Source organism: Passer montanus, unplaced genomic scaffold (genome assembly GCF_014805655.1).
Source record: "Passer montanus isolate IOZ18808 unplaced genomic scaffold, ASM1480565v1 scaffold20, whole genome shotgun sequence".
Lineage (NCBI taxonomy): Eukaryota > Metazoa > Chordata > Aves > Passeriformes > Passeridae > Passer > Passer montanus.
In genome coordinates this window covers 5112818-5128154 of record NW_024366592.1, presented here as the reverse complement: position 1 = coordinate 5128154, position 15337 = coordinate 5112818, and the positions used below count along the sequence as shown (strand labels likewise).

The 15337-nt window shown below is 42.3% G+C and overlaps 1 protein-coding gene across 2 annotated transcripts in view; it reads right to left on the bottom strand.

Annotated features, from left to right (window-relative positions):
- Nucleotides 1-531: 531 nt before the first annotated feature.
- FBLN1 (fibulin 1) overlaps nucleotides 532-15337 on the bottom strand; it is a 74763-nt gene continuing 59957 nt past the window's right edge. For both annotated transcript variants that reach the window (XM_039708075.1, XM_039708077.1), the window contains one exon: nucleotides 532-1700. In XM_039708075.1, the coding sequence (XP_039564009.1) occupies nucleotides 1561-1700 (140 nt within the window). In that variant the 3' untranslated portion in view covers nucleotides 532-1560. The remainder of the gene's footprint in view (nucleotides 1701-15337) is intronic.

Below are 15337 nucleotides of genomic sequence, written 5' to 3'. Positions count from 1 at the left end.
TTTTCCTACACAATGTGGCTTAACACCACCACAGAATATTGAAAAGTCATGTGTCAGCATCCCTGTAAAAGCCATTTCTGTAACAATAAATGCAAACTGCTGAAACACAGCAAGGGGGTTGCTAGAGGCTGGTGCTCACAGGAACATCCCTGAGAGCCCACACTCCTGTTCTGCCACAGCTGGCACCTGCTATTTTCTGCATCAATAACAACCTCCCAAATACACCCAGACCACAAACACACATTTAAAAAGTAAAGGTAGCAGGATCACACTGACCTTAAAGTTCATCCAGTTCCAACCCCTGCCATGAGCAGGGACATCTTCCACTATCCCAGGTTGCTCCAAACCCCATCCAGCACTTCCAGGGATGGGACAGCCAGAGTTTCTCACAGCAGCCTGTTCCATGCTTAGTGCCAATAATGACCAAGGGGGTCTGGTTTGAGTGGGGAATATGCATATGATGAATTTGCTTACAAAAGCTGTATCATGTAATTTTCCTGGGCATCAGAAACCATGTCATACTTTGGAATATTTCCCATCTGACCTTCTTTATTTCCTCATATCTTAACAAACATAACAAACTGAAACATGGAGTTATTTCTTTTCTGTTCTGTAATAAAAAAGATACAGTATTTTGATGCCCAGAAAATACATTAAACATTCATTTATTGGTGAGATTTTCATTATATAATTACATATGCCTCAGTTTGGTGCATAGGAAATGTACAGTTTAACATGCTAGTTTTATTACCAATTTTAAAAAGGCATGGAACTTTATAACAGACAGGAGATAAGGTATTAGGTTCCCACGTATTGCTGAGTACTGGTGAGACTGGAATTGAAACAATATGCTGTGTTCCTGTAACAGATTCATTTTAATGAGAGGTACCTGTTCAACTAGAATCAATCAATCTTACAATCAAATAATAAGTACCAAAAAAAAAAGGAGTATTTTTTTTTATATGTGCAATATAGCTTGTTAGTTTCTAAGTATTTCTAATTCCTTTTGCACTTCCTCTGGTAGCTGCAGCTGAATGGCACTTTTTAAATATCCAGGCTGAACTTTTCAGGAATAATTAGCAGTTCTGGGGACCTATTCAGAGGGCCCAAACCTATTTATCACTCTCTGACAATCCTCTTCAAGGTAGTTAATTTGAGGTGAAATTATTAATCCTTATCCATCTTCTTCCATCCAAAGACACCGTGTACTCATCCCAATGAACACTGACATCTGATTTGTCACACAGCCTGTCACCCAGGTTATCTGGCCAAGGAGCCAGTTGAGATCTATCCAAACATTTAGAAAAGTTTCAAACTTCACCAGGCAGCTGAGCAGTTTTACACACTACGTATTTATACAAACAACTACGTCAGGCTCACTTAATTTGCTCAGCTCTATGTCTAATCAACGTAATAGCTTGTTATTTGTCTTAAACTATAAACCAAATATTTAAAAATAAAAATTTAAAAAAAAAAAAAAGAGAACACTATTGGGTTTTAAAAACAAGTATATGACATAATAGCTTGTGGTAGTGTTCCAGCACTTGCTGTGGGTGTCCCTCAGAACCAGTACTCAGACACGAAGATGTGGACGTTGACGATGTTGCGGTGGGACACCACCCCGCCCATGACGTAGTTCATCTCCAGTTTCAGGATGGCATGGAAAGGTCCAATTATGGGCCTCACCTGGCGAACAACTCCTGTTGGGACACAAACAGGTTGCTGAGGTTAGCAGATCCAGCTAAGTCTGGGGGAGCTGCACCGCCCTTGGTGTTCAGTGTAGCCCAGGGAAAGGTATTTTATCTGTTGGGTCTGTAAATAGCTTGCAAGAAAGCTTGGAAAAGAAGGATAAAATACAACTTTTGAGTCAAATATCTGGAAGATCTATAATGAGCACTGAAGTGTTGCAAATGGCAAAACCTTCCTATATATTCTGAAATCAATAATTTTTTTTACCTTTTATTTGGAGACATAAAGTCAATAAGCATGCTGCGACGCTGCTTTTACATAGGGAGATTTCCCTGGGTAACCCAGAACACACATTCTGGGTTAGCACACCTGGGAACTCCATGCAATTCCTGGTATCGTGTCGAAAACCCCGTTTCATTTGGAGCAGTGGAAACTATCTGTCTTGCATCAGTAAAATCAACCCTTCCCCTGTGAATGACACCAATGATGTAAATCACTGACAATGATGTAAATCAGATGACACCAATCTGCGGATCATTAGTGTGCTGAGTCATGGATGGACAACCCCACTGGACACAGCAGGAATAAAGTTTAATGAGGAAAGGGGGCTGTCTCTGCATCTGTTCCTGTGTTATCAGGTGAATGGTAGCCAGCACTGGGGTTTGATAAGGAAGGAAGCAGTCAGGGAGAACTGTGTCTTCCAGGCCTCCAGTCCTGTGACTGGTTTGCCATGGAGGAGCCCCAGTGCCGGGCACAGCGTGTTGGAGACTGCTGGGGTGCTCAGAGGGTGGCAGGGCAGGGCTTGTCCCCCTCCCCAGCCAGGCAGCAGGGCAGCCCAGGGGCAGCCAGGTTCAGCCAGAGACCCACATCATGCCCTGGCTCGGGGATGATGCTGGGCCAAAGTCAAACTGGGACAAGAGCAAGTGGAACCCTCATCTGTGCTACAGCCAGAGCCCAGCTCTCTCCCAGCACTGCTCAGAGAGGGACTGAAGGTGACATTGGGCTCTGGGTAGGTGTGGGAGAGGACCCTGGGGAGGCATGTCTGGGTCATATCTGTGCCTTGACGCAATGTGGCTACGCAGAATAGGGATGCAGCTTCAGACCTACAAAACAAAGTCAACACAAGCTTTGCCCTTGATTCCAAAGGCTCCAGATCAGGTTCTAAACATATTCTCAGTTCTTGTTTATTTTCTAGGCCTGGTGTTACAGAGTAGGCAGCCACCAAACTGCTCTCATCTGAAAAGGATGTCCCCAGATGTCAAAATTGCATGAAGCCAAGGTCAGCCAGCAGGCACAGGGAGTCTGGTGGGGACCCCCCTCCACAGACACCTCCCTTTGACAGCAGACTGCTCTGACAGGCTCTTTGATTCAGAAGGAAATGCACAGTTTAAGGAAGGATGGTTTGAGGTGTACTCCTCCTGATGCTGGGGACTGTAATGGAGTCCCAGCTGAGCTCCTGCAGCTGTTCCCTACAAACACTCTGGCCTGAGATCTGATGGGAGACGTAAATGTTTGCTTATGCAGCCTGTCAGCACCTTTTCCTAAGGCAGTGATGGCATTACACTTCTGTCCTGTTCAAACACTAACTAATATCTTCAGCATGCAGTGAAATTGCAAACTTCTCACCACAGTCACTTTGCCTGCCATATTTGATGAATACACTTTTTAAGCATCCTGCCCCCTTCAATTTATATGCATGCATAAATATACATACTTATATTTTATTTTTTAATTTTCCTTAGATTTCTTGGCTGCTCTCCTGTATCTTATAAAAATGAATGGGCTTGGCAGATGATGTATTGACACAGAAAAATCTTGCTAAAATTGTCCTCCCTTTAGGGTAGCATTTAAAGCATTTTACTAACAACACATCACATTATTGCAGGCACTGCTCTAAATGAGAACCACGGAAATGCACAGCATTGAAATCACTCAGTGCTGGCAATCTTTAACCAACCCTGTGAGCAGCTCCTGCAGTCATCACCAAGCCCTAGAGAGCTGCTGGTTTGGTTTAGCAATCCTGTTATAGCATTCTACACTTTCTGCACCACTCCACTAGTTTACTCTGCTCTAGAGGTGGGATTGCAGGTGGTGCTTTCTCTGCTGTGCAGTGTGGCAAACATTCACACATCACTGATGCAGCACTCAAAGCCATTTGTAACCTTCTCATTCGTGTTGAGATGCACCCTGCTAACGGGCAGGGACAAAGGTGCAATGGGCAAGCACTGCAGTCCATGGGGCAGTGCCTCTTCACACAGTTCTCTTGCTGCAGTTTTAAAATCCAGCTGATAAAATGGCTTGAGAAGTGAATGCCACACGTGCTGACAGCTATATTGAAGAAAGAACTCAAGGATGTGTAGAAAAAAACAATACTCTGACAACAGTTATTTCTACAGTATGTTGTTCTAGATGGTCCTGAATCCACTGCAGGAACTATTTCTTTTCTCTCCCATTAAATGAATGAGGATGATACAGGATGATACAGGCAGATGGCTTTGTGCTACAGCATATATGTAAGGATGCATTCATTCTGAATAGGTAGAATGCGGGGGAAAAAAAAAAAAGAGGAGAAACCCTTGAAATTTTCATACGAGAGCTTTGCTGCTCTTGGCAGATCCACTCCTTGAGAGTTTTGCGTTTTTGTTTTGTGACAAGTGCTAAAATGGAAAACCAGAGAATTTTTCTTCACCACACTCAAGGACAAACAGAGGTGGAAACCATGCAAGATGCTTTCTGTGTCTGATTCTGTCCTGTCTCAAACCTTTCACATCACATATAAGGGAGGCATAGCTCTGCCAGGCCCAAACAAGGCCAGCAGTGCCTGGGGCTGACTCACACAAAAGACCAAAAAAAATCTTGAGATCTAGGCCTGGTCCATGTACTTCACACACATGGCTCAACAAATCAGTCAGTATCCCAAAAGCATTTAGCCCAGGACACATTTGAAGAAGCCACATGTAATAATTCTGGGTGTTTTGAAGTTACATGGATTTGTGAGACACGGCAGCATTTGCATAAACATGCTGTTTCACTATCCCTGTTGGCAAACTCGTGGATCCAGATTTGTGGTCTGGCAGCTGTCAGCATTTATAGCTGAACACTAAGCACAAAAGCATACCTTATAGTAACAGGAAGGTTAAGATTTTTTAAATGCGCTGAGAAGTCAGGAAATGTAAAAATTAAGCAGCTACTTTTTGATCTCTTTTTTACCTGTCCAAATCTAAAGTAGCTAGATGGAGCCACTCAGATTTGCCATGGGGATAATTGGACTCAGTCCTGGAGCACTGCAGCAGTGCCCACTGTTCTGTGGGTCACTGTCAGGGGCACCAGTGGGGCTGCTCAGGAAATTACTTGCAGACAGAGGGCTCTCACATACCAGGGACCACAGCTACAGGCTGCACAGCTGGCAAAGAAGGTGAGTTCCTTTAAGCAAGTTCACCCCAATTATTTTCCAACAATGTTAGACTTCAGCTAGGTTAGCATAGAAAAAGAAGAAGAACAACAAGGTGAATCCTTGATCATAAATGAACATGGAGATTCCCCCTGCTGAATCCAATGTGTCAGGCAACCTCAAGCATCTGTGCTGTCTTGCCTGCAGGCACATGGACCAGCGTTGGTGCTCTCCATCCAGCCTGATGAGCTGCTGGTGCTGTTCATTCTCTTTGGTTCATCATCTGTGACCCAAGCACAGACTGAACCTGCAGAAAACGCCATGTGGTACAGGCCAGGCAGAATGCCTTCCCTGAGCTCACCTGTGCTGGGATTTGCTGCTTTGTTAACTCTGCACAGATGTCACTACATGTCCCAAATCTGTTTGGGTATCTTCATGATTTGTTGACCTCCTTTTAAAAAACAGTGATGAGATTTCTTTCTCTTGCACACTTTACCCTTACTACAAACAGGATCTATGGCAATCCTCTCCACCTGCTGATCTGTGAAAGCCTCAGAGTGAGAGGCAGCAAGTTTTTGGATGTCACAGTAATGGTCTGAACCATGGTCCAGCTCCTAAAGCTCTGCAACTAAAACACTGAGCTACTCTCCTCTCCTGTTTTTTACTTCATGTTTTGTATTTTAGTTTTGGGGTTTTTTTTTCTGAGGTAAAGCATGTCACTGTGTATAGTAAGGACAATAACCTAAATAATATATAATACATATTTTTAAATGAAAGCAATGACAACAGCCAATAATCTGAGTAACTGTCACTGACTTACCAAAGCTTTGCTTATCAGAGAAGATGGGATAAATAAGACAGCAAGGATAATATTGTTAATATTCCTAAGCCTTTCAGCAGCATTTCTAGTATTTTAATCTGGGAGAATCATATAATTGTTTGGATTGGAAAAGGCCTCTAAGATCAAGCCCAAGCATTAATTCAGCACTGCCAAGGCCATCACTAACTGATGTCCCCAAGTGCCACATCCACCCATTGGTCAAATCCCTCCAGGGTTAGTGCCTCAACCATTTCCCTGAGCAGCCTGCCCAAATGCTTGACAACCCTTTTAGTGAAGGAAATTTCCCTAACATTCAATCTAAACCTCCTCTGGCACTACTTTAGGCTGTTTGCCTTTGCCCTTGTTCCCTGGGAGCAGAGCCTGACCCTCACCTGGCTGCTCCTCCTGTCAGGGAGTTGGGGACAGTGAGAAGTTACCCCCTGAGCCTCCTTTTCTCCCACAGCTCCCTCAGCTGCTCCTCCTAAGACAGGTTCTCCAGATGCCACAGGTATTCCTTGGGTTTTCTATACCTCTTTAAGATATCATTGCACTTCTCTGCTTTGAAATATGTGAGATCCTCAGGCACTTCACCTCTGTGTTTGGTTTCTGCTTGTACTTCTGCATTAGGCAGCAGATTTGCTAAGAAGTTCTATTTTCAGCTGAGGAGAAGAGCTGCTGGTTTTTTTTCATATTAACCCATTCTGGCTGACAAGTCCCTGCCTTGTCATGCACTCACATCTTCCCTCCAGACTCCTATTTCTGATTTCTGTTCTAGCTCCTTAAAATGGTCCTGTTTAAATGAACCTTTCTCCCTCTTTTTTCACTGCTTTCCACAAAATCTGCTGCAATTACACTCCAAGAGGATCTGGGTCATGGTGTTCCTCACACTGCATTTACATTTCCCCTAAAGAAAGTTCCTCTGGGAGGGATCACCATAGTGTGCAAAAAGCAAAGCAGAACCAAGCAGTTTATTTTCATACTGCCATAAGAAACAACTGGTTTGCATTGGTAGAGAGGTTGCAGTATTTTACATTTTATGGTTCAGAGGTGAAGCTCATAGGATTCTCCACAGGGATTGATTCTTGAGTCTAGTCAAATATTTAAACCTATATCATCATTAGGAGCACAGAACAGACATAAATTGCAGCCATTCCTCAAAAAGAGAGCTTCAGAGATCCTAAATTTTTAAGGATCCCCCAAATCAAGCAGAGAAATGTTGGTGGAGCAGGCAAAGAATCAGAGCCTGACATTAGGGCTGTATCTGGTGGCTGCTGGAAGAGGGGATGTGCTGCAGTAAACGCCTCTTGCCTTGCCTGCATATGCAGGCAGATGTATTTGTGTATATATAAACAATCCCAGCTACTGCCAAATCAAAAATTGTTCTTCCAAATAACCTGTGGGCTACACTCAGGGAAATACAAGAAACAGTTATCAAAATTGGGATCAACTCCCTAAACCACATTTCAAGCTTTGTGTTAAGTAACAAGCACAAGAGCTCTTGTTCCCCTTACCCCCTTCCCATCACTTCCCCCATGGGCTTACAGCTATATTGCTTTTTCCTGTGACCATATACAAAAGGACAGTGAAAAGCCACCTTTTTCATTCCCTTTGTGCTCACAGCAAGCACACAATGTCCTTTCTTGACTCTTCTCAGGAGGCAAGTTAACAGAGAGATGTCTGGATGGTTACTCTTGGGTGAATCCAGCAGTATTACCCCATTTTCACTAGTGTAACACTCTTGACATTACAGGCAAGTACTAATTTAGCAACTTTTTCTGGGAACAAACAATTGTTTTATGATAATTTGCTTTCTTTTACATTATTTAGTTGTATGATCTGTGGTCAGCTGAAAACTGACCATGAACTGAATGAATGTGGGATGTATGGTAAGGAGTTACTGAGAAAGCATGAAATGATAAAAAGAAGAAAATTCACTTTTCTTAATCATTAATCTATAGCTAACTTATTAATGGGAGCCTAAATAGAACAAGATGCATGTTTTTATTAAGTCCAAGACCTATTTTAAATTAAACACTCTGTAAAAACAATGTAAAATAATAGGAATGGGATATATATTTGAAATACCATAGGCAGTCAAACAAATGTCATGGTTTCATGGTGAATGTGGTGGTGGTGCTGGATTGATGGTTGGATTTGAGCTTAAAGGTCTTTTCCAACTTCAATGATTCTGTGATGCTGCAAAGTCTGACCATTGCTCATAGTTTGCTTTTCCTTCAAAATAAGCACATGCTGCTATTCAGGCTATTTTGGGGTTTGCAGTGGCCATGCACTATTAACTTTAACTTCCATGAATTGGAAACTCATACTGGCAGCAATATATGAATGTCTAGTTCTCATTAGATAGGTAAAATCCCATGTGAGATCAAGCATGTCTGGTGTTCCCCCTAAATTTCCTAACGCTTGGGCTATGACAGGTCTGACTGTAAGAGAAAGCTTAAAAAGCTTCATCCTCAAATGGAACCACAGAACCATAGAGTGGGTTGGGTTGGAAGGGATCCTAAAGTACATTCAGTTCCTTCCCCTGCCATGTGTAGGGACACTATCCACTATCCCAGGTTGCTCAGAGCCCCATCCAGCCTGGCCTTGGGCACTGCCAGGGATGGGGCAGCCACAGCTTCTCTGGGCACCCTGTGCCAGGGCCTGACCACCCTTAGAGGGAAGAATTTCTTCTGTCTATCCAGCCTAAATTTCCCCTCTTTCACTTTTAAACCACTATGAACCCACTGAAAATTTCCCCCTTTGAAAAGAAGCACAGGAAGGATTGTCAAGAGGATGTGCTATTACTTGGTGAGAGAGTGCTGTCTGCTTTCAGATGGAACTTTTGGGATGAGCTTGTGACACCTACAGAGATTTCAATGACATGAAAAAATCCCACCTTACAATTTTTCCTCCAGCTATTTTCCTTGTGCTTTAAATGGATACTTGGAACATGAAATGATCAATTGAGAAAAATTCAAATATAAGATGTGATGAGAGCTGTGGAGCTGGAACCTAAACTCAGCTGAAACTCAAGTAATTTATTTGCCTTTATATTAAATTCCAGATAATCTCAGGCTATTCTCTGAAGTTCTAGATTTAGCTGTTCCTGGGCTTCTGTTTCCCCACAAAACTTTCACTTAAGTAATACAAGACCAATCTCCTCATGTTAATGTGAGATCCTGGACTGTAACTTCAAATTTTCTTTTCTCCTGAAGTCTTTTTCCTTTATACTGCAGGCCAAGATTTAGAGAATTAAGAGTAAACATCTCTACTGCACTTAGGAGTATTGTCATAGTTTCAGAAGAGATGTTCAGGCAATGAGGAAATTTAGGACTAGGGAAATGATCATGGCAGAGATTATTATAAAAGGTAAATTGATGGTATCATTCCAGAAATGAGCAAGAGGAAAATAAACCCAGACATGAATTTATGCTTCTTTGGATCAAATCATAGGAGTTGCAGGTTAGGCTTGAACACCAAGCTCTCTCAGCCCTCAACATGTAAATACATATCTGTAGTGTGAAGCTAAAACTACATAGCCAATTTTTGGCTTTTCAGACCTTAACTCACAAGAAGTCATGGTAAGATTTGTAATTTCTTATTCAGTATTAATTACAGAGAAGCTGATCAGCCTGTACTTCCCTAGGTCCTTTCTGGCCTTCCTGAAGATTGCAGTGGCATTTGCCTTTTCCTATGGGAACTTTTGATCACCACAATCTTTCAAAAATACTCAAGAGTGCCTTGCAATGACAATGGCCAGTTTCCTCAGCACTTGTCCCTCAGTATCCCACCAGCACCCATGGACTTGGTTATTCCCAGTTCAAATGTTCCCAAACCTGAACCTCCTCCACTGTGGGTATTTCCTGCTCCATATCTTCTTGCTTTGAGAGCCCCAGGACTCCTGAAGACCAGTCTTACCAGTAAAAATGAGGCAAAGAAAGCATTGAATACTTCAGCTTTCTCCGTGTCTTTTGTCACCAGTTCTCCTGCCCTATTCCTGCCAACACAGGCAGCCTCACAGGCATTATTTCCCTCCACTCCCCTCCAGTTCATGACTGTGCCTAAAGGAACAATCTAGCTGTCAAACTGCAGGCATTTCCCAGACCACCAGATATCTGTCTGCTGACTTCAGAAAGTTAATTTATACTTGAGATTCCTCCATCTCTCAAAAGCTTAACAGTTTTTTTTCATTTTTTTTCTTGTGTGTGTGAAAGCTTTCTATATTTCTCTCCATTATTTGTCACAATAACAATGTGGGCCCTGCTATGTGGTGCTGTATAGTTTCTGATATAATATGTTTTATTAATAAGTGGCTGCTCTTTGTAAAATGAAATATTTCTTGGTAATCATCACTTCAGGCATCAAATCATATACAGAAAAATAGCTCTGAAGATATCATTAATCCTTAAGATGCCACACCTGACAAACATAACTACAGTGAAAGGATTCAGAAAACTCATTAATCAAAATACAAGTACCAAAATAGATTTCCTCATGCTTTGAAGTATATTGCCCTCATAAGATTGTGAATTGGACCTTCATTCAAGTTTGATGGTGAGCACTTCACAAAAGAAAAGTTTTGGAGAGTCAAGTTAGAGCTGGATGTTAACAAGGTTTCCATGCTGATGGAGAACTGCTTCACAGGAATGTGGCTGGCTGTACGTATCTTTGCTGAAATATCTGGGGACAAGATTTTCAAAAACATACTTTTCAAACATGAACGTCCCAGATCTTTATTTAGGAAAAAGGCCTCGTTTTCAACTGTTGAGCAACCAAGTTCTTATAAAATACTTCAGAAGTCACTTTGGCCACATAAAATTCACTTTCATAAGCTATATGACACTCAGGGTAATTTCACTGTTGGTTTAAGCTCATCAAAAATAGTAAAATAGTGGTCCTGTTATATCCTCCACCCCTTTCCTTGGATGAACACCTGGAAGAACCAAAACCACAGCTTGCCACACAAGCACTCATCTGACCACAGGGTGGAGTGTGTGCTCAGAGGTGGGCAGGAGAAGGGGATTTCCCTTTGGAGCACCAGCAAAGCCCCATAACACTGAACCCAACCCCCTGTTGGGAATAGAAAGGTAGCAGTGATTTGGGTACTGTCACAGTGAGTACTGCACTGGTGGCACGAACAGGGCTCCTAATGACCCAGGCCTGCTGACTGCAGTGGCACATTACCCTGGGACATAAAAATAATATATCTGTGTGTGTGTGTGTGTGTCGCTGGAGAAGTTCAACTACCATTTTCCAACAGTGCAGCTCGAGGCAGCACTGGATGCTCCTCTGAGAAGTGTCAAAGTGGACCAGGGGCAGGTCAAGACATCCCTCAGGAAAACAGTGTGACCAGGTGGGGATGCCTGGGACAGCAGCCACCACCTCTGGCTCACATCCCCCCCATAGGCAGAAGATCTGTGGCTACCAGAATCATTTATGAGCCATGTAAAGGCAAAGCTCTCTTTTAAAAACTGCTTAAACTATTGCCTAAAACTCCCTGGGTACTCCCAGCCTTTCAAGTTTCCAGGGTACAACTGTTAGTTGAAGTTTACCTAAAACTTCTGAATCTTCTCTTTTCCCTTTTGCTTCAACTCCAAAGAGAAAAATAATTAAATTACAGTACAGGGATTACATTTCAGCATGGAAAAAGGATATTTCTGCATTATTCAACAGATCAGAAATTAAGGATTCAGTTTGTTATGAATTCAACAACTCCATGAAGCTTAATTTCATTAATACTTGGGCTTCTCTAGAAATCTTTGATTGCTGAAATGCATCAAATAAAGAGGCCATAAAGAGGTGTCATCACATTAACACATTTTTTGGCCAGAAACAAATGGTGAATATTTTCAAAGCTATTATCTGTCATGCTGGATCATATGGAGCCTTGTTGGTATTATGAAAGAATTTTTTAAAATCTTTGATTTTACTGAGGTTTGGCTAGTTTACAAATACTGTGATCTTTATTAAGGACACTAAATAACTTCAGAGAGATGTGCTCTTATCTTGGTTTGGCAAACTTGAAGTGCTTTAAGATGTCTGGTTTGCCTTCCAGCCAAACCTCGCAGTGGGTTTCATTGTTGACAATGCTGTGAAATCACTCATGCCTAAAATGCAATAACTGTACTTGAAGTAGCCTCATTAAGAAATCATTTCCATCATATAGTTTTAATCTTTCCTGTTCCACCTTTAGGAATGTGAGATGCTCTGTGTATTAGAAGAGCCTTACACATTTACTAAAACAGGTGGAAAAACTTGAGCAATGAATGTCCAAAATGTGCAATATCACATCTATCACTCTTGCTACTTTATTCCCAATATCTTATTTCTTGTGAGAGTGGCTATGTTTGCCCTGCCTGTCTCACAATCACATTGTTCTGATTTAACCATGCTTGGGTCCACGATACTGGGGCAATTAATTATTGCAACCCTTGTGATAAAAGCATTACTTGGCAAAGAGCCACAATTATGGCACTCAGCATGACATGGCTCTGTGATTTGATTTACCATGGAAGAAAAAGAACTTAATCCTGAGGCTTTGACACAGAAGCCCCTATAGAGTGCTCAGTCATCACCTTGAGACAACAGCTCTGCTTTTCCTGTTTACAGAATTCTGACAAGAAGGCTTCCTGAATTTTAATGTGTCAATTCCTGACCAGTTCTCAAAGGTTAAAATAAGGGTTCATTTCACCACATTTGTCCCCTTTAAAAACAAAAGTCAAAGTAGGGTTGTTTTTAAGTGAGCCATGCATCTGTGTATCATACTGAGAAAGATTTACAATACACCTTGGGTCTTATCTTCCTTTTCCATGTTTATGGGGTGTGTAGGTGCTGCTGCAGGAATAGGATGGTTGCTATCGACACACAAACTTGGATACAGCAGCAGAACCACCTGAATCACAGAATTATTAAGACTGGAAAAGGTTTTCAAGACCATTAAGTCCAACCTTTGACCAAACACCACTGTCTCAGTCAAACCAGAGCACTGGGTATCACACCCAGTCATTAATCAATCGTACATATATTTCACACTTGGAGATCATCATAAAAGCAGGTCTTTGACTGCTTTGAACTGGGGCACAGCACCTCAGAAAGCTGGATTCACACAGACATCTCTCAGAGGAGCTGCTATAGTATGTTTCTTGGTGTACTGGATTTCAAGTCTGGCTTTATTTGCTCATCTGTGCAGTACCTCATCGCACTGTTCAACATGAATACCAGAACATGCATGCTATGCAGCCTGAACCAAGGACTTTGGTGCTCTTTGCTGTCCCTAATTTAGTCCATTTCTTTCACAAGTTGTCCGGTTTTATACTTCCCACCACAGTTCACAAAACTTCATCAGACCTGCAGTATAATTCATCTGCCTGCTGAGCCTTATGGGAACTGTAACCAAAGGTGGTCTGTACCAATGGGAATACCTTGTACCACCTGAGAGCTGAGATGAACATAGATCAAGGAGGAGAGTTGAATTAACCAGACTCTTGCAGTGTGATAGAGTGAAATTTGGCATTAGGAAGGTTGTTCCCCTCATTCTCACCAGAAAAGCACCTTCAGCATTTCTCAGATATGAAATGAAAATTTGCCTTCTGCTCAAGGTGCTTCTTAGCCCCTAGAAGAGCTCTCCATCCTCATTTTTTTCTGGAGGGGAGGGAGGGTGTTGAACAATTTGACTACTGAGCAGTGCAGTCAGCAGCATCCTGAAAGGGCAGGTTTAGGCAGCAAATCCAGGATCCCATTTACCAAATGGCTTCTGGGCACCCTCATCTCAAATGCACTGCTGCTGATTTCAACAGGGCAGCCTGGCACAGAGGAAAACTCACACAATATTCCTTTCTGAGGAGGTCCTCTTGTGAGAGAGAAAGCCTAGGGATCAAACCAGAATTAAGATACTGAAAGGGACTGTGTCTTTTTGAATGTACAGCTGCAAAGCCCTGTTGAAAAACCTACTGAATTCTGTCCTGCTCCATGAGCTGCCTGGCAATGACTGGGCAGCACCAGTTTTGTATGGCCAGACCCCACTGTTGTTTCACACTAATGACATTATAATCACAACAAAATGTTCCTATTGCTGCTTACTTTCTAGAAAGAGTATCCACATGGGGAGATAAGTGTTCTCTCTCCTTGCCCCTGTAAGCAGCAGAGCTTGCCTGGATGCCCTGGCTCTACACCTCCCTGCCTCACAGGAACCCAGCTGTAGTGAAATGTTGCTTCCAGCACCAGCTGTGCCAGGAAGCCCACATGAGTCTGGGAAACATTTTGCTGAACACCAAAACACAGTAAGAACCAGTCAGGCTCCGGCCCAAAGACAGAGTTTGGAGGAACAGAGAAGGAGAGAGGAGCAGAGGGAAATGTGAAGGCACTTGCCCGGCAATGGAGACAAAGTTCAGGGACAAAGTTCAGAACCAAATCTTTTGCAGACCAATGACTGAATTTAATGTCAGACAAACATTTGCATGGAGGACTGTAGAAAGACTGCCACACTGCTACTGGCCAAACTACTTAGGAGATACAGAGCTACTACCCCTGTGCTAAGGACAGGGGCCACAGAAGTCAAACAAATCTCGAATCTCCTTCTCCTGCCCCAACTAATATGGGATCTCACAAACACACTTGCTCATGGCACCCAATTTTGTTCATTTTCTTGATCATTTTTGGCAAGTCTCTCCTCAGACTCTGGAGCACACTAAACAATCATGATACCACAGTAGAAGTTAGGTTAGTGACAAATCCAGCATAGTGCTATCAGTAGTTGAGACACTTCAGTGGTTCAAAAGTAGCATCACAAGCTGTACCCACATAAAAGAGGCAGGAAATTTGGGACAGAGACAGCAATGGAACCCTTGCAAATAGCAATGGAGAGCAGTAGTCTGTATCAGTGAGCATTCAAACAACAGCACAACCCCCCATTGAAACTCTTACAGTGACTTTTTATATCTATATTGGCTCTGGATGTTTTCCAGAAGAATAGCACCAATCTGCTTTATAGGCAAGGCTATAGGCTTAGATTATTAACCAAATGCAATATGGAAGATTTCAGCCTATCAAAACTACTTTTAGATGTATTATGAAATTTTTAAACGTTCCTGAAGTTTACCAGACTACAAGGTGGGATTACTGTTTTAAAAAAATGAATGCATAGCTGAAGGGGAAAGTGTTTTATAGCAACTGATAATACCTTAGGCACTGATAGGACATTTTTGCACAGGTTGAAAATGCATTCTTCATTTTTCACTGACAGCTGGTTAAAGGAGGAATGCAGTGAAAAGTCTATAAAAGCTTTAAAGAAACACCAAACCTGGATAGGTCTGCACTTCTGTTTTTCTCCCACCATGCTAGTAAGTGATGTTAGGATTTTAACAATATCATTTAGATTCATTGCCCCCTTGGCCTGTAACCACACCAGGAAACAAGGAGTCCTCGGCACCTTCTGAACC